The sequence below is a fragment of the Brachionichthys hirsutus genome, chromosome 17 (genome assembly GCF_040956055.1).
Source record: "Brachionichthys hirsutus isolate HB-005 chromosome 17, CSIRO-AGI_Bhir_v1, whole genome shotgun sequence".
In the NCBI taxonomy this organism is placed as follows: Eukaryota; Metazoa; Chordata; class Actinopteri; order Lophiiformes; family Brachionichthyidae; genus Brachionichthys; species Brachionichthys hirsutus.
This window is the reverse complement of record NC_090913.1, coordinates 8,484,032-8,501,949: the sequence shown is the minus strand read 5'-3', so window position 1 is coordinate 8,501,949 and position 17,918 is coordinate 8,484,032. Positions and strand designations below refer to the sequence as shown.

General features: G+C 44.2%; 1 protein-coding gene across 1 annotated transcript; it reads left to right on the top strand.

The window, feature by feature from the left end:
* Positions 1-2,616: 2,616 nt before the first annotated feature.
* Positions 2,617-5,775, top strand: ankrd49 (ankyrin repeat domain 49). The gene is made up of 2 exons (XM_068751355.1): positions 2,617-2,838; positions 5,242-5,775. Exons 1-2 carry the CDS (start codon positions 2,617-2,619, stop codon positions 5,716-5,718), a joined length of 699 nt encoding a protein of 232 aa, XP_068607456.1. The 3' UTR covers positions 5,719-5,775.
* The last annotated feature ends 12,143 nt before the right edge of the window (positions 5,776-17,918 follow it).

Here is a 17,918-nt window from a genome sequence, read left to right as displayed (position 1 = left end):
CGTCTCAAACGGTTGTTTTTATTTGCTGCCCGTCCGTGCGCCTGAAGGGATGCAGGGATGCTGAAGCAGGCGCAACAAGTTCCACGGCGCAGCTCCTTTTAAACGACGGAGGTGCCAACGCGCATGTGTGAGTGTGTGTGTGTGTGTGTGTGTGTGTGTGTGTGTGTGTGTGTGTGTGTGTGTGTGTGTGTGTGACATGAGCATAGCAGCAATCACATTAGAAAATAACAGCTCAGATTCAAAATAATTCAAAAGTCACATGGAAAGCTGACAGAACTCCAAACGCGACCGCTGAAACGGGAATGGCCGAGAAAATAGCAGCAGAAACCAAAAACAAAACAGAATAGCGTTGACACGCTTTTTGTTTTGCCAAGCTTCTTCTTCTTTTTTCTTTTTTTTTCAGGGACGCAGCTCTCTGTCTCTCAAACTTGATGGATGCAGTCGATGAGACAACACGATTCCTCCCCCCTATATCTTCTCAATGTCTCAAGTGTAGCCGCAAAGACAAACTGCTATATAATGAAAGTTAATTTATTTATAGTGATTCAATAAATAATACAACACATACTGTCTGTTGCAGCTTCAGGGTGGACAAAATACACGTGAATTAATCAACTAACTTAATGAAACAAAGAAAACCAAATCACAAGACACTTGCGTCCCAGAACAGAACAGAACAGAACAGAACAGTCGACCTTTGCTTTGATTATAAACTAGAAAAGCTCTCAGAACACAGACCTCCACCAAGTAGCTCATCCCCCTCCTAATTGGATTTACACAATCCACATGTTGATCTGGATCATCACCAAAAGTTTAGAAACTGTTCTTGGTATTTTTATACACCAACTAATTACACTATAAATCTAATTATGAGGGGAAATGAGCTGCTTGGTGGAGTATTGCGCGGTCCGAGTGCTTTTCTAGTCTGGTCACATCACCCAAGTAAAGCTCATGAATACATCCGCCCTCAGGCAAACATGAGCGCGTTGATGGGAGCTGAGGCCAAAACTTCAGGTGACCTGGCAAGCAAAAACACGAAAGTTTGGAGACTGCATGAATAAAAAGTAGGAGGAAAGCACAACAATCTTTGATTAATTTTCATTTATTTTCCGTAACCCAGCTGTACACAGACCACGCCTTAAGGAGCCATGGAATTTAGATAATTGGTTAAGCTGCTGGGCGTCGAGTATAAATTCAACAGATGTTGGAGATAGATAATATTATTGTTTCTATTCCTGTGTTATCTGTAGGTCATGTTGTTTTCCTGATTAATTATTTATTCTTGAATCCACTTGCACGTCATCCCTATTTGTCAGAATTATTAAAATGTTGCTGATAATTTACAGGGTAAATCTTGTCTTTTGCATTTGGCGTCAAGTTGTCATCCACATCACGTCCATCTTCGACATTCGGATATCATTGTGTCTATCAGATCACGTCTGGTGGTCATGCCCCCCCCACCCCCTGAAGAATTCCTGCATGTGTGAGGTTAAGGGCCTTCACATTCTGGATGGCTCCATGCTTTCTGAGAAAAACTCATTCCGCAGAATTTGGAGAATCTGTTTTTATGTTTCACTGATTGGATTGAAACATTTGAATAATGTGGCGAGTAGTGTGAGACAGTGTAGTCAATATTATCTGTGAAAAATGGAAAATAGTGAAACATTTTCTTTTATTTATTTTTTTTGTGTGTGGAAAATCATTCTGTAACTTTGCTGTGCTATAAGTATTGTAAATATCCATCCTTTGTTGTTGTTCACTCCAATTGGGTCCAGCAGATGGCAGTAAAGAAACTTGATCCCAGTTGTCGTGACAAATAGGAAAATAGACGAAGAAGAAGACGTAGCCGTAGAAGAAGAATAAAGAAACGATGAGAGGAGGCGTTAGCGTCTGAAAAGCTAACTTTGAATAAACCCTTCGTCCTTGCTGCTATCCGGAAAGGTGAGACTGACGTTTTGCGTATTTGTTCAGGAGCAGTTCGAACCCTGAGTGATTTTAAGAGATCGTGTTCAGACATGACACTATTAGTGGTGCAGCGTCGTTCAAGCTGAGTGTGTTCAATAAAACTATGTTACAAATGAGATCACGTTCAACGCAAACCCAAAAAGCAGGGCGGAGGAAATACCCTGCAAAGATACAAGGTAACAAAATAACATCAGAGGAAATTCACATTTCAAGGTAAATATTTAGAAACACAATATATTATTAGTAGGGATCTGCGTCTCGTTCAGCCCAAGGGTTTGACGAAAGTAAATGTTAAATCCATTTTCAACTTTCCTTCATGGCATTTCCCACATGTGGGATTTATATTTATATTCATTTTGATTACCTCGGTTTTTTTTCAGAATTTGGAGTTAAAAAGTTATCGGGCATCCCAGATTGTACTTTCTTTAAGAAACACCTTAAATTTGACTTCCTGGTTCACTTCGGCTGGCTTTAATGACAAATAAAGTTGGGTGTCGTCTGCATAACAATGGCAATTCATGTTTGTGCTTTGTGATGATGTTGCCAAGGGGAAGCATATGAAGGATGTAAAGAAACTGGAATGTATTAGATAAATCTCTCTCTCCCTCTCTCCCTTTTTTTAGCCTGTTTGTTTACAAAAAACAGTGCTTGATGGAGTTTCCTGACGATTTCAATCAGCTTGAGCTTCTGAACACACATGGAGACCTGATCCCCAGAGGGGGCGGCAGCCTGTGGACTGGTAGCGAGAAAGAGGAGGAAGGCGTAGAAGAGGAAGAGGAGGAGGACCACAGTGAGGAGTGGTATTTGGAAAATGAAGAGACTCTCAAAGGCAAACCGAGGGAGTTGGTTCTATGGGCAGCCGAAAACAATCGCGTGAGTGATGCTTTGCCCTGACGCCACCCTTAGAAGTCAAACTGCAGCTGTGTTGTCATGGCGACGCGTATCTTAACCTGCTGTAGCTTCACATGTTTCAGCTTGTTACTGCTAAATGGTCCTAAAATGTAGTCTCTCTGTCCACATGAACTCACCCACTCAGCTCCGGTAAGAGTCCTTTGTCTTTTGAAGCGGCGCTCGAACACCAGCCAGGCTGAAGTAATTCTAGTATATATATATATATATATATATTTAAAGTAACTGCTGTAACATCGGCACTGAGCTTCATGCTGTTACCTGCTTTTTTCTTGTTTATAACGGAAAATGTGACAGAAAATAAAAGAACTCATCCTCTTCATGGAAAATGAGTCACTCAGGTACACGTTTTAAAAACAACAAGAGTAGCACTACAAAAGTAATCCAATAGACTGAATGTGCTGCGTTTTATTGAGCGATATGCTTGAACATTAAGGCTGTTCAGCATACGGTTTGGGATGGGAGGACCTGAGCGCTCTTTTATTAAATCCATAGTGAGAAGCTTGGTTGGGCTAAAAACATCAGGCTTGTGGAAAACATTTTTCCTAATGTGTTTTTTTAGTGCCAATGCTCCAACAGAGAGAGAATTAAAGTGACTGGATCTGACCCTGCTCCAATCTATATTTAAGGCCGGGTATTGAAGGGATGCTAGAGATCTGTTCAATGCAACTGATTTGTCATTTTCATTTATTTAAGACTTGAAGGAAACACGAAGCATAAAAAAAAAAAAAAACTCGAGAGAGAGAGTTTCAGTCGCTATTGATGCTTTTTAACTTTAGGACCTGTTAGGGTTTTCCTTAACCCTCCCCGGTTCTTCTTCTCCGTGTGGGTGCGTGGTCAATAAAGAGGATTTGGGTCATGATTAAGATATTTATATAATATGCAGATCAATACAAGTTGGTTCAGATATCAGCGCTGAGGTTCGATCCTGCTCCGTGTGTGAGTCTCAGGTCCGAACAAAGGGCCGCCCTCTGCGTCCGCGTCTTTCAATGTCCATGAGTCCGGCCCCCTCCAGGTGGGGGTCCCGCCCCAGCCAATCTAAGCCCATGTTTATCTGTGTTGTGTGACATCACTGTTGTGATGCCTTCAATTGAAATCAGTCATTACAATAACAAACTAAATGTAGTGCGTTCCTAGTGGTGTCGGCGTGTAATTACTTTGTGGAATCCCATCTAAATACGGAAATTCCCTACAGACCTTCCTGCAGTGCAAACTAAGCAGTCGTATCACGAACGTTGTTCCAGTGCGTCTGGAAGAAAACTATTTAAATTGAGGTCTGTATATTTTGCGGTTAGATAAGGTGTCAAGCAATTACCGTAGTGTTTTCTTAAGTAGAGTAAATGATTGCAGCAATCAGCAATCTTTCAGCGTTTAGCATGAGATTTATTTGAATCTCCTGAGATGTGGTCGGATTTTTATTTTTTAGTCCCTCCAGCTTTTCCCATCTGGAGATTCACAGTTTTTCTCCATTTCATGCGGTTTGTCCCGACCGTTTGTTGTCTTCCGTTTTGATTGATCGATGGGTTAAAATTAGCAAATCATTTCAGCTCAGCAGGGAACTTTAAATTTGTCTTATTATATCAGGTTGATGGACAAAATTATGAGTCATTCTATAAAAATGTAATTATCTCCACAAATAGAGTTGGTCCAGGTAGTGTGTGTGTGTGTGTGTGTGTGTGTGTGTGTTTCTTTCTTGCGGTTTGTAAACATCATTACTTCAATTATGTGGAGAAGTTTGTTTCTTTAAGTTTCTCCCCCCACTTGAAATAGAAGCGAAAGCCTTTGTTGTCATCGCATAGTGGATACACAACGAGATTAGGAGCGCTGCTCCGTTTGGTACAACATAAAATAAAAAATAGCAGCAGAAAAACAACATGAATGGAAAGTGATAAACATTATATTATAGCTAGAAGGTCCAGTTCTTTGCATTGAAGTATTGAACATTAGGTTGGGGGGGGCGGTATTGCACTTAATTTGTAGCACATGGTGATTAGTTATTTTTTTTAGTGCGCTGATAGCTCTCGGGAATGTTGGATGTTTCTCACGTGGCAAAAACCCTGACAGAACTTTATTTCATAGAGAATTCTTCCCTTAGTGAACATAAAATCATTTTTGTGCAGGCTCCTCTGTTACATGTAGGCTTAACCGCAGAGGGGACTTGCAGAAGTTAAAATGATAACACAAACTTTAAAAGTGTCCGTGAATAATCGCATCCTAGTTTGAGTCGTGCACAACGCTCGCATCTTCTGGTCTTTCAGTCGTCAGGCTGGGTTAAAATCATCAAAGCCGTCGTGTTATTCCTCCTCCAGTCGTAAGATGATGAGAATGTCGTTTCCTGATCTTCAACTCGTTTCTTTTTCCTTTCAGCTTTCGACGTTACACAGGCTGCTCCCTGCCGATCCCGCGCTGGTGCACTGCCGCGATGAAGACGGCTACACGCCGCTGCACCGTGCTGCGTACGGCGGCCATGTAGATGCGGTTTCTGCTTTACTTTCCGCCGGGTCAAAGGTTAACCCTCGCACCATCGATGGCTGGACGCCCCTTCACAGCGCCTGCCGCTGGAGCCGCGCTGCCGTCGCCAGTCTCCTTCTGCGACATGGAGCCGAACTGAACGCCCAGACGAATGGTGGCCTCACGCCACTGCACCTCGCCGCCTCTCACGCCAGTTCCTTTAAATCGGACTCCGCTTCCACGTTGGAGCTCCTCCTCTCGCAGCGACACCTGAAACACTGGCTGTGTAGCAGCGCCGGGGAGACGGCCGGCGAGGTGGCGCGACGCAGTGGCCCGCATCACTTCCTCTTTGAGATGGTAGATGACTGTGTCAACGTGACACCCGTGTCATGATGGAGAACAATCGCACCCGAAATCTCACACCTCCGCGTTTATCTTCATCTTGCAATCAGAATGGAAGTGTGCGTGATTTCTATTAGTTGCCTTTCAATAAAATTCAACATGTTTGCCGCATGTATGTGGTCATTAACGAATTCCATTAAAGCATCATATTATATCAATAAATAATCGCGCGTGTTTCTGAGACCTGCTGAAGATTCATTGTCGTTTTTGTGCTTTTATTGTGAAGGCATCTTGTGTAACAGCAGGGTTAGTTTTAAACCTCTTCCTACCAGAAACTCTGCACCGATGTCATGATCGTATAAAACGTTTGATATATCAACATAATGTATGTAAAAAATGTCAGAATAAACACTGATTTATTTAAAATACATTGTGTTTTTATTATTTATCCTATCCACGAACATTCTTGAGCCATAATTACAAAGTTATTCAACAAATCATTCGTAACTATTGTTGTCCAAATGTTACTGACAGCTACTACTCTCGTGGTCTTTGTGGGGTTCTGGTATCTGGGTCGTACTTGTGTCCGCACACTAAAAATGGGAGTTCTGCCTCATGATTTACAGGCTTGAGAAGCTCCACATCTAAAGCTCAAGGCACAACAGCTTTAGTTAATTGATTATTTAACTTTCTCAGCACGCTAAAAGGATCTGTCTGGAACTGATGTAAATTTATGTTCTGTGTTCCTCTGAACTTCTAGAAAGCCACAGACACACAGCCCAGTGTCCAACAGTAAAACTAGCAATTGTTCAAGGATACATCAGCATGATGCGACCGATGAGTTGAAGAGGCTCTTACCACCGAAGCCACAGATGAGGTTTGCTGTTTCCAAACACTTAATTCAGCAATACGGAAAAACTGGATTGTGGGTAATTATGTCAGGGTCTTCAAAAATTCAGCTTGGAAATTTCATCAAATGTGGCTTTGGCCAGCATCAATACGCACATGCACAAAATTAATTACTGGCAAAACTTGTATGGAATAATCTCGGCACAGAAGAAGCAATTTTCTTTGCTGTGGTTTTGCCAATTATTGCTTTATTAACGTGCATTTTGTTATTTCACTGGTAATAAGTGTCGGATGGAGTTCTACCGAGCTAAGCTTTGGGTGACCTGCGTCATGCTGAAGGGAATATATATTTGAACACATTTCAACTTCAGTTCATGCATCATATTCCACCTTTTTTAAATTATGCTGCAGAAAGTTTAAATTAGCTCAGACAGTATAAATATTCCAGCCGAATCAGTAGCTGCAGGCCATGAAGAGAGAAGCAGCTTCACATGATCCATTCCAGCATCAAGGAGCTCGAAGGGACAAACTGTCTTCAGCTTCACTTGTACTTATTGTACTCATGAACTACCCAGCATAATGCACTGCTTTACCGTCGCTGGAAAATATGGAAGTAATCTTGAGTTAATGAAGTAACGAGTACTGAATTACAACTCTTTGTCACGTTTCACGATGCATAAGAGGAGGCAAAGCATACAGGAGCAGATAATAATAAAGAAAGGACTCAGTTCTCACTAACGTTTCACCATCATGCACCTTTTTACTTGAGAAAGATAAGTGATCTTTTGATATTTTAATGTCTACAGCACTGCACCAATTATGAAAATGATGAAATGGTGAAGTGAGTAATGACCCTGCAGTCATGGCAACGGAGACATTCTGCACACAATCACCTGGTCTGTAAAAACACCCGTTTTATACAGACATAAAACGATAACGTATGGTGCTACAATCGCATCTGTTTCATTTCCATATTTTAGCTTCCATGCTTCCTCCAGCCAACGATGCCCTGCAGTTTCCAGTAAGGTTTATGGTTTTTGGATTTTTGTTTTAAATCTTAGATGGAATCAGGCTGATTAATTTGAAGCATTCATTTCAGGTATAATTCAAAGAGGTAAATCAAGAATTTCAATATAATTTGTACAAGGAAAAAGGAAACAGGATTGATAAACATGACGCTGTGCTCAGTTTGCTCTTCCAGCAATACACAGAAGAATCCGACGCTTCTATGATGAGACCACTTCCACAGTAGGAAGGAACAAGATTTTTGATTTGTAATTTTAAAAGCTAAAGTCTGCAAAATAATCAGTGTGCAGCGATAATTACTGTGTAATTCTGTCTAGGGCAGGTCTAATCACCGTCTGCTGGTTAAGGAAAAGATAGAAACCAGAAATTCTGTTCAGAGAACCAAAAGCTTGACTACTGTGTGACATCAGCTATAATGTCATCTGCAGCAAAGCAAAATAGCACACTGTCCAAGAACAATTTGTCCAAGCAAGTTCCTTATTTTTCAGTGGCATAGAATTTAAATTGCAGTGTAAAGATAAGCTCCTTCACTGTTTGAGGCTTCCTCAGTGATGACGGCAGCGATGATTACCCAGCAACAGGTTGGATAACACACAAAAAAATACCTCAAGCTTTTTAACACAGTCCAGCAACCCCCCCCCCCCCCAGGTCAATCACTCTAATGCAGATGAGGAAACAATTAGTCCAACACAAATCACTTGTTATAATGAACTTTCTCTGCCTGACAGCATCATCCCCTGAGTCACTCCAAGTTCTGATTAAACCCACAAGGCAAACCGTAGGTACGAACAGTCACAGTGAACGATCACACTTAGTTACCAAGGGCTGGTAACATATTTGACTGGTCGTTGGTTCAACAAGGGGGGGGGGGGGGGGCACAGAGGAACCTCGGTAGGAGAGAAGAGCAACCTTTCAGCGGCGTAGTTGCTTCGTCTGGCTGTTGTTTTGAAGCGGATTAAAAGCCAGCTAGCAGGAATGTCATTTGGAATCTTTGCCATTTTATTTTATTAGCATTTTAAATGCTAAATCCCTCCCAGGCTTCATTATGTTTGACTGGATAAATGTTGGATTTAGACTAATTCTTGCAGTTGGGTTTGTTTTCAGAGCAAATCTAATCATCCAACTGCCCTGCCTTAAATTTCACTCAGATGTCAGTCTGTTTGATTACTTCAATATATATTTTAATCCAAGTGACACAAGTGTGCTTTTTAATGCACCTGTTGGATCAGCCAGATTTCTTTGGTGGGTCTTAATGCCAGCATTTATTGAATGATAAGTTTTTTGGGTCAATAAAAGAAGAGGCAGGTCATGACTGTTCATGAATCTGAGCGGGGGTGTTGATGTCAGTTCCATGCAGCTATAAAGAGACAACCCGTTTGTGACAGTCTGGCTAAAGCTCACTTTAATGCTGCCATTTGGAACAGTGATCTTTGCCTGACCGGAGACCCGGCTGCACCCAAACATTTTCATACTCGGACTGACACATACACCATTTTCTTCATTTCATTTAAATTGTAGGAGTAGTTCCATGGCTAGGAATGTAGGAATAAAGAGTGCAAACATTGGTTATTAGAAGTATATATATCCAGTACGCCCATGTGCTTTCACTGATTTCTGACATTCTGTGACATTTGAGCTGTCTGCTGAATTATTGACTCCATTTCTGAGTAGAAAATCCCAAAAGGCTGAATTATTACTTCTATACTGCTGCTGATAAAGTTGGTGAAAACTTGAATTCTGTGGTTGTTGTTGTTGCGGTAATTCATTTTGTCTCCTGACCTCCTTCCCCAGGAGGAAAGTTGTTTAGAAAGTTAGCAGCACCAGGTTGTGTGTATTTTTCTGAACAGTTTCCCGATTGTTTCATGATATGTTGAAAATTTAAATGTGCTTTTGTTGATCCTGAAACATCCTTTTGACTGAATATTTATCTCAACATTTCAAAATAATGCACCTCTTTTATTTTCTTCTGAAAGTAAAATGTGAACGGCGAACAAGCTTGGAATGGAAATGCTTGGCAGCTGATTTTGCTGAAGGGGTGAGCTTGAGATGTTGCTAAACTGTTTACCACTGGGGGTGTGGGAAATTGTAATCATGCATTCGAGGATGTGACTTGAAAACAGAGCGGACTCAACTCCATCCTGTTTGTTTCATTTGTTCTTCATCAAACCTGCAGCTTCCAAACTCAAAACAATAAGTTTCTCCCGAGTTCTGTGGTTTGGTGGTGCAGAGGATTGGTTTTTTTTTATAAACTGGTCTCATTCCTCCAGTCCGCCCGTCAAATACAATGAGAGGCAGCTCATTTTAAGTGTCGGGTTACTCTCGAACCGGTTTGCATGATGTCTTTTCTGACAACATGAGACATCACATGTTTGCGTTTGCAGTCCTTCATAAACAGAATGGAGACTCCAAATGTTTCAAAGCATGCGTCTCCACAGAAAAACGTGTGAAAAGGCACACTCTTTATGGAATTCCTGGATGTCTATGGAAATATATGTTAATACCATGGCCAATACAAATTGTAATAAAATAAAGTTATGAGATGCATGATTTTAAGGCTCTGTCCACTCCAGAATATTTTAAGATGAGACTATTTCACCATACATGGGCAGAGAGACAGATAAGTAACTTTATGCATTAAAATAAAGGATCTCCAGCAATTTAGAATTGTATTGACAAAGGTTTTGTAGACGTGGAGCCCAGGATGTCATAAACACCAGTTCCTACATTTCCTCTCGGACAAGCACTAAAATAAGTTTCATTTCTCCCAGTTTTTCAAGTCGTTTGACAGAACCCCTTCTCTTTTTACTTTTTTGAGATTCACCAACCCCACCAGTATCCACATATATGTGATAAGAGGCTACCATCCAATGGGCCACCTGCTCATTCCATTCGCTTACTCACCAATCCAAGAGCCATTTGGGTTTCCGGATCTTCCCCATCGACATGTAGAGGCTTACAAATTGACAAACTGCATCAAATTTGTGATTTACTCATTAACCTGAACTACAGCCAGACGTGATAATAACCGAGTCAACTGGCCACTATGTGGAAAAACTACACTACGCACAACCTGATCAAGCTTCTTCTGGAGATTGGTGTAGACTGTGATGTTGTCGGTAAGACAATTCTAGGTTGGCCATGCTTTTTCATTAGCAGATGGAATGACCAGCTGATTTGCGTTAACAATGAATCGGGGTTCAAACTCATGTCTTCGCTCAAGAAGTTCTGACATTAAATAAGCACTTCATTAAGCAATGAGGGTTTCAATGCATGTCAGTAATGCATAAGGCGTGTGACGGAACAAGGAACCTCATAGGTCCAGGACTCCTGTTTCATTACAGTTACGCACAGTATCTCTCAGCCGGACATGCGTATATGAAGATATCTACATTTTAAAATACCAGTTCAAACTACAATTTGTGAATCAGGACAGGTTTTTTTTTCTTTCTGCACATAACGGCTTTATGGTGGGTCTCGCGTTACTTAGCATGCCTTGTTCTCCAGCGGCGAGTCAGACACTCGTATGTATGCGAGTGAGCTTTACAACATGTGGTGGAGATTTTTAATTGCCTAATATTGGTCAAAAGAGAGTCCCCCCCCACCCACTTTGGATTTGTCTTCAACTGCATTTGATTTACCAAACAACATCTAGTGTCATCTAGTGTCTGTAACGGTGAACTACAAGTTCGATTTTTCGAATAACATTTTCAATTATTAATCTGAAAGAGACAAATATTTCACTTTCGGTGAAATAGAGCTTAAGGTTTTTTTTATAAGACTTGTAAAAAAAAGAATAAAAACACAACACATAAGCAAAGCATGTCATACAATGATTTTCTTTGTTTCTCTGAGGAATATTTACAAACTTATGTACAGAGAACAACAACTCAGAAATGGACAAAGCTACATATAATCTAGCAGCAAACAACCAGTTAGCATAATGATAATATATTTGTTATGTACAATGTAACTGGCGGGGCTAGTCATAGCAAGAAAGAACAAAGACTCTGCCAAATGTTTAAATAACTTCAAGTATCCATCTTGAGGTTTGTTTCTTGGACAAATCTGATGGACGCAGATTTCCAGCAAAGCTGAAAACAAACCAAAACTCTGGGCGAGCTGCAAACCGTGTGGCACGGCTACGGAAAGCACAAAAGGGGCTCGAGCCATACGAAAAGAAAACAACATACAACAATGTAACACACATAGTGACACAGAACAATCACTTCTCTCATAAATGCCCTCTTTTTTTTGAGAATCTTCCAACACAAACAAGGTTGGCCTTCTCTCTACATATAAAGTGATGTCCAGCTTCTTGGCCTATAAGCACCTTTTTTTTTTTTTTACTCTGCTATGAATAACAAATGTTTAACGAACGATATGAAACAAAAAGATCTGTGCTGGTCCTCGATGGGCGATGGCAGTTCTAAAGCAGGTTCTAGAACAGACATCATGTTTCTAGGCTTTGTAGGCAAACGAGTAATTAGTCACTGCGATACGATACCGAGTGTTTTTTTCTTTTTTAACCTTACATAACAAGACAAACTCTCCGGTGAAAGATCTGGCTATTATTCTAGGTGAGCAGAAGTCAGGCCCAAGCACAGGCCATTTGTCCTATTTATGTCTCCAAGTGTGTAAAGCACTAACACTACTCCACAATGTTCATATAACAACACTGTAGGGTTCACTGCGTCCCCTTGTGTATATTTTGGTTTAGTGTATTTAGAAAGAGACGGGTTGAACAAGCACAATAAAGGCTGCTGCCCATGGCACGTCTCAAACGGCGCCCATTCAACTCACTGCTTTTGATGAGACTTGCACTGGAGACACACGATTACGATCACAACGAAGTTGCTAGTGTCATTTTTAAGACCTTAAAAGTGGAATTTCTGTTGTTGAGTGGCTCAAAATAAAAAAATACCATAGTTGTACAAACAAACAAAAAACAAAAAAAAAACACTCTCGAAAGCGTAGTGTGAAATTTAGGACCGTCCTCCCAAAATTAGTGCAGTTCCCCGGCAGCAGGGTACGGTTAGAGCGCTGCCCCATTCTCAGCAGACGATGAGGGGCTGGGGCTCACTTTCACGCCGCTGGTTCTTCTTCAGCAGCTGAATGCGGTTGTGGCAGTAGAATTTGATGGCTCGCCAGTCGCGGTGGTTGCTGACCAGAAGGGGGCACTGTTGGAGGCAGCGCTCGCAGTCGGCCTTGGCGGGCACTCGGAGCTCATTGATGTTCCGGGTCAGGTGCTCCTCTACCGCTGCTCGCTCTGCCTCTGACCAGGGACGCTTCAGGACGCCTCGTTTTCCTGCAAGGGAGGAGGAGAGATGATGAAGATGGCGTGTTTTACCAGCTCACCTCATCGTGAAGGCAGCGAACCCTCACAGCGTGAACACGTGGACATTATTTTCACTTCTTCAGGATCTGACCCAAACAAACCTGATTTGGGCTGACCTGAGCCTCTCCTGCGATTTGTGGCTGGAGGTGGCGGAGGTGCCTGCGTGTTCTTAAGCTTCTTGGGTCGTCCCACCCGGCCGTTGTTCTTGCCCTTCCTGACATACAGCAGGGTAGGCGTGGGGTTCAGAGCAGGAGGAGGAGGAGGAGGAGGAGGAGGAAGAGGAGGCGGAGGGACGGGCGCCTCTGGCCGCTCCCTCACATGTTCTCCTTCAGACTCGCCCTCTGAGTACGAGTCTGCGGAGTTCCCCGACATAACTGGAAAGAGGACGGGAAACGTTGCAGGGAAAATGAAGCAAGCAGAGGATGGAGCGATCAAAACTCGCTAGTCTAATCTGTCATTCTCTTTGAGTCACAAACATCTGCAGACATTGGAGGATCATCATCTCACCATCCAGTTCCAGGCAGATGTGGTTCAGGCTCATTCCTCTGAACAGGACTCCATCTCTCTCTCCGCAGAGCACGACTCGACCCACTCTGCCCATCAGGCCTGGGTCTTGGCCAATTCCAGCACAGTTCTGCGTCACATGGTATTCCCTCTCCAAGAAGTGCTCCAGTCTCTCCACGGCGCCGCCTCCAGGCTGTCCGGGCTCCTCTCCTTCTCCCAGCAACAGCAGCTGGGTCAGTATTGCCACCTGCCGGCGAACCCTGGTCTGGGTCAGCGCATGGGGATTGCGGGTGCCACTCGAGCGGGCCAGGCTACGGAGGAGATCGGTACCCCTCAGCGGCGTAGCAGGGGAGTGGTACGGCCTGGCGAAGACGTACGGGTTTGCGGGATCGACTCCCACATCCTGCCGTGTCTGCAGGAGCAGCTCCAGGCAGGGCTCGCAGTGAGGTGGGAGGATGAGGGGCTGGACACGACCGCGTTTACCCTGGACCCCAACCCTAGGGAGGTGAGGAAGCACCAGGCGCTCAAAGGGGGACAGGGAGGCCTCCAATGGGGTGAGTGCCGTAGGCGCTCCGGGTGGGGCAGGAACAGGGCACTGGGGAGTGATGCGAGCGTGATATTCTTTAATGGCCAGCTTGGAGACCTCGCATTCACGTCGCCGGTTGTAAAGGATGAGGAGAGCCAGGCTGGAGTGGCAAAGGAGGCGCCAGGCCTCGGCTGACTGCAGCTGCCGGGACAGGGACAGGAAGGCGGAGTGCTGCAGCCGACGAAGGTACAGGACCAGAGAGGACAAGGACGAGAGGAGGGGCAGCAGGTGGTGACGGCCTGAACTCCTGAGAGAAGGGAGAGTCCCAAGTCCACGTCATCACATGCACAATCGTCTGTTGCATATTAAAACCATGAATAGCATGCACGACTCTCTGGGAGCATTGGATAAAGAGATTGATTGAGAGTCGGGTGAAACTAGGACGTTTTCTAGCGTGGCAACCGTCGTCAATGACGTGCTGGGTTGAGACAGAGCTTTGGGTTACGGTGGCAAAGTCTGTTTGTGTGGGGAAACAATTTAGTTTTGAAACACGAGTCTGTGTTTGAGACTGTTTTATCAAATGATCTAGAGAATGTAACCGATAGAGATAAACTAATAGAATGTACAGTAGATAATTAATAATAACCTGACAGTTATCTCAAATCATACTCGATTTGACAAATATTAGCAGTTTAACTCTGTCAATCGAATCCGTTCTCTTGATGTCGTCCTTCAAATCGCTGAACCGAAATGCTGAAATTAACAGTTGTGTAAAAGTGAGACCCCAAAACTCAAAGCTAATTGATGTGATTAATGATTAATCAATATTAAAAATGGTCACTCTTCAACTCTGCTGTTAAATTTGCTCATCAACCAGGCAAAGTTACCTCAACAAGTCCTTATCCTTATCTTCCGTTCCACTTTCATCTTCTACCTCCATCACTCCATTCTCCTCTTCCTCTTCCTTTGGTGGCTCAATATCTTTGGGTGACTTGCTGTCGAAGGGCTGATGACAAAACACCTCCTCCTCCTCCTCCTCTTGGGGCCTTTTTACTTGCACAACCTCAACAACCTCTTCGCCGTCGTGCTCTTCATCCTCTTCCTCCTCCCGCGTTTCTCTCTTCAGCTTCCTCGTAGCTCCCTCTCTGGGCGGCGTTACAGTCGCAGTCGGTGGGCTTCTCTTTAAGACAGACACCGGCACCGCACCCTGCCCTCGTGGAGGGGTCGAGCTCATTCCACCGGAGGCAGGGGATTGGGCGGCTGCTGCGAGACTGGGCGGGGACACGGAGAGATCCTGCACACCACTCTGTGGAAGATCTGAGCTGCAGCTCCGTCCCACGACTTGTGACGACCGTGATTGCTGCTGCGCTGCGGAGGCGTTTGTGTTCTGCACATGCAGCCGAGGCATCTGTGTGTAGCGCTCCACCAGGGAGGAGCACACTTCCGGTTGGTGGGCGTGGTGTTTATCCAAGTGGCGGCCCAGGGAGCGGAAGTGGCGTCCGCAGTGCTCGCAGGTTTGACGCATCGAGTCTATGGACACCCCGCCTCGGGAGACATTGATGCTGATGTTGCTGGTGGTGTTGTAGCCCAGCGGAGCAGGAGCTTTAAACACAGGCTTGGCCGAAGACGAGGAAGAAGATGAGCAGGAAGGAGAAGACTGCGGTGGCGGAAGCAGACGGCTGTGAGGAGTAATGCTGGCGTGGGGGGCCGATGGCGGACGCCCAGGTGGGGTCCGATGAGGAGGCTTTTTTTTTGAAGGAGTGCGACGGCGCTTTTTGCAACGGCGCAGCGCACGGCCGCGGTTGCCAGCGGCGTCTTCGTCTGCAGCGTCTGTGTCACTGGCATCAGAGTGGGAGACGGGGGAGGAGGAAGGGGAGAGGGACCAAGAAGGGGTGACGTAGTCCTGCTGCTGCTGCTGGGCCGCTGGAGAACGAGGCTCGTCCTCCTGAAAGTGCAAGACACAGTGACAGGAAGAAACAGAAATGTCAAATATAAATAATCTTATGCAGTGTTTATACATTTACTTTTACACTGTCAGAATAGAAAATCTCAATTTTATGTTTTTTTTTTTTTTTTACTTCTAAAAATATTCTCACAGAGAGGAGCGGTGAAAACTCCCATAGCGCCATCTAGTGTTTCCAGTTTGCACCGTGCTTGAACTGAAACCGCCCGGGCCGAGAGAAGATTCTGACAGACAGTCGTTCGTGCTCATTAAGAGGCATAACCGTGTTCACGTGTTCGCAGTTGACTAAATCAGTACCGTGTTTTAACTGCAGTGATTTTAGGCAACAAGGGAAAGAATAGAGCGGAAATCATTTACATCAAATGTTTATGTTCATGGGCGGCACGGTGGCACAGTGGTTAGCGCTGTCACCTCACAGCAAGAAGGTACCGAGTTGGATTCCTGTCTGTGCAGAGTTATGTTCTCTCCGTCTAAATTGTGAAATCGGTGAGGCAAGTTGAATTAAATATAGCAGCCGTGGAGTTTTCAAACAATTAGAATGAATGTTTTATGTGTCTGTGCTTTTTAGAAAGCAGAAGTGTTCTTTCTTTTACCTTTTTGATGTTGTTATTCTCCGTGTCAGAGTTGCACTCGTGTTGTGCTGGAGACACGGTGCCACGGAAACCCTGCGGGACGGAGCAGCCCACATTAAAAGAGCAGGAACGCTGTTCATTAGCATTTCATGTCACATTCGTCCCAAACTGTCACTCAGAAAGCAGGAGGACAAACCTCTCCAGTTTGTCAACAGTACAAAGGTCGATTAGAACATCAAATCTCCTTTAAACGAGATAAATACAAGAAGCAAAGAGAGATGCTTCAAACACCGACAGCTTCTCGTGAGAAACAGACACAGAGATCTCAGTCGGGCTGAAACACCGCATATAGAACAAATCAATTCTGGTGGAAGCTATAGTCAGCTTCTCAATGTTGTTTATTTAATTTTTATAAAAAGCTTCTAGTCGTATCGTTTTAAATTAAATTGATTCAATCAAATGAGATCCATTGAATGAACAGATGTCACGTTCAAACCATGGTTACTGTTGCTGAAGGACTATAGGTAGAGAGAAAACTGGAGCTCAGCCATCACCATGGTAACCATGTGGCTTTTGCGTGTGTGTGTGTGTGTGTGTGAACACAAATGGCTTTTTAATCTAAAGTTATTAGTGTGTATGGATCGCTTGTGAATGTAGTTCCATCCTGTGAGGACCAAGTAACCGAAGACAGGGGAGACTATTCCAGATTAAGTAGTTGGTCAGTGTAAATGTCAATATTTCTGATGACTGAGAATATTTTCCTCTCCAAGCCGTTTCAGGACTTCAGAGTATATTTGCCAAGTTGAATCTGAGTCGGTCTCCTCGAGGCACTGACCAGGTTCTCTCCCCACTCCGTCAGGCTGTAGTCCACAGTGATCTCTTCGCCCTTGGTGATGTCTCGGATGGCTATAACCACTAATCGCACCTGGCTGCCACAGTGGACCTCTCGGATGCGGCAGTTAGGGGAGGAAGGAAAGGAGCTGGCCGTCGGGGCCGGAGCAGAGGCTGCAGGGGCAGCGGGAGCTGTGGATGCAGGGGTAAAAGACGGGGCTTGAGCCGACGTCACCGTGGCCGGGGCTGGGGCAGGAACTGGAGTCGGGGTCGGGGCCGAGGAAGCAGCGGGAGCTGGGGCCGGTGTGGAAGCCGAGCAGGAGCCGGTCTTGGCTCCGGAGGAGACTTTGCTATGAGCTTGCGCTGACGAAGCACTGGGAAGTGAAGGCGATGGGGGATTTAAAGTTAATTCCACAAATCTTCATCAGACAACATATTGCTGCAAATACATGCTGCACGTCTGTCAACTATATTTTTTAATATCCAAATAATTAGCAGATTGGTGAAAATGGCTCACAATTTGTTCCTTGCAACTTCTAAACGTTCTTATGATTTATCAAGCAACTTGTCAAATATTGATTTCAGCTTTTCAAAATGTTTGCTTCATTCATTTTCCTGCTTTCATGCCTCTACAGGTCACGGCTG

Bases quoted from the DNA above. Each gene is read 5' to 3' on its own strand.
- ankrd49 (XM_068751355.1), top strand. From the start codon at position 2,617: ATGGAGTTTCCTGACGATTTCAATCAGCTTGAGCTTCTGAACACACAT. The intron at 2,839-5,241 runs GTGAGTGATGCT...TTTTCCTTTCAG, and splicing joins GGGCAGCCGAAAACAATCGC to CTTTCGACGTTACACAGGCT.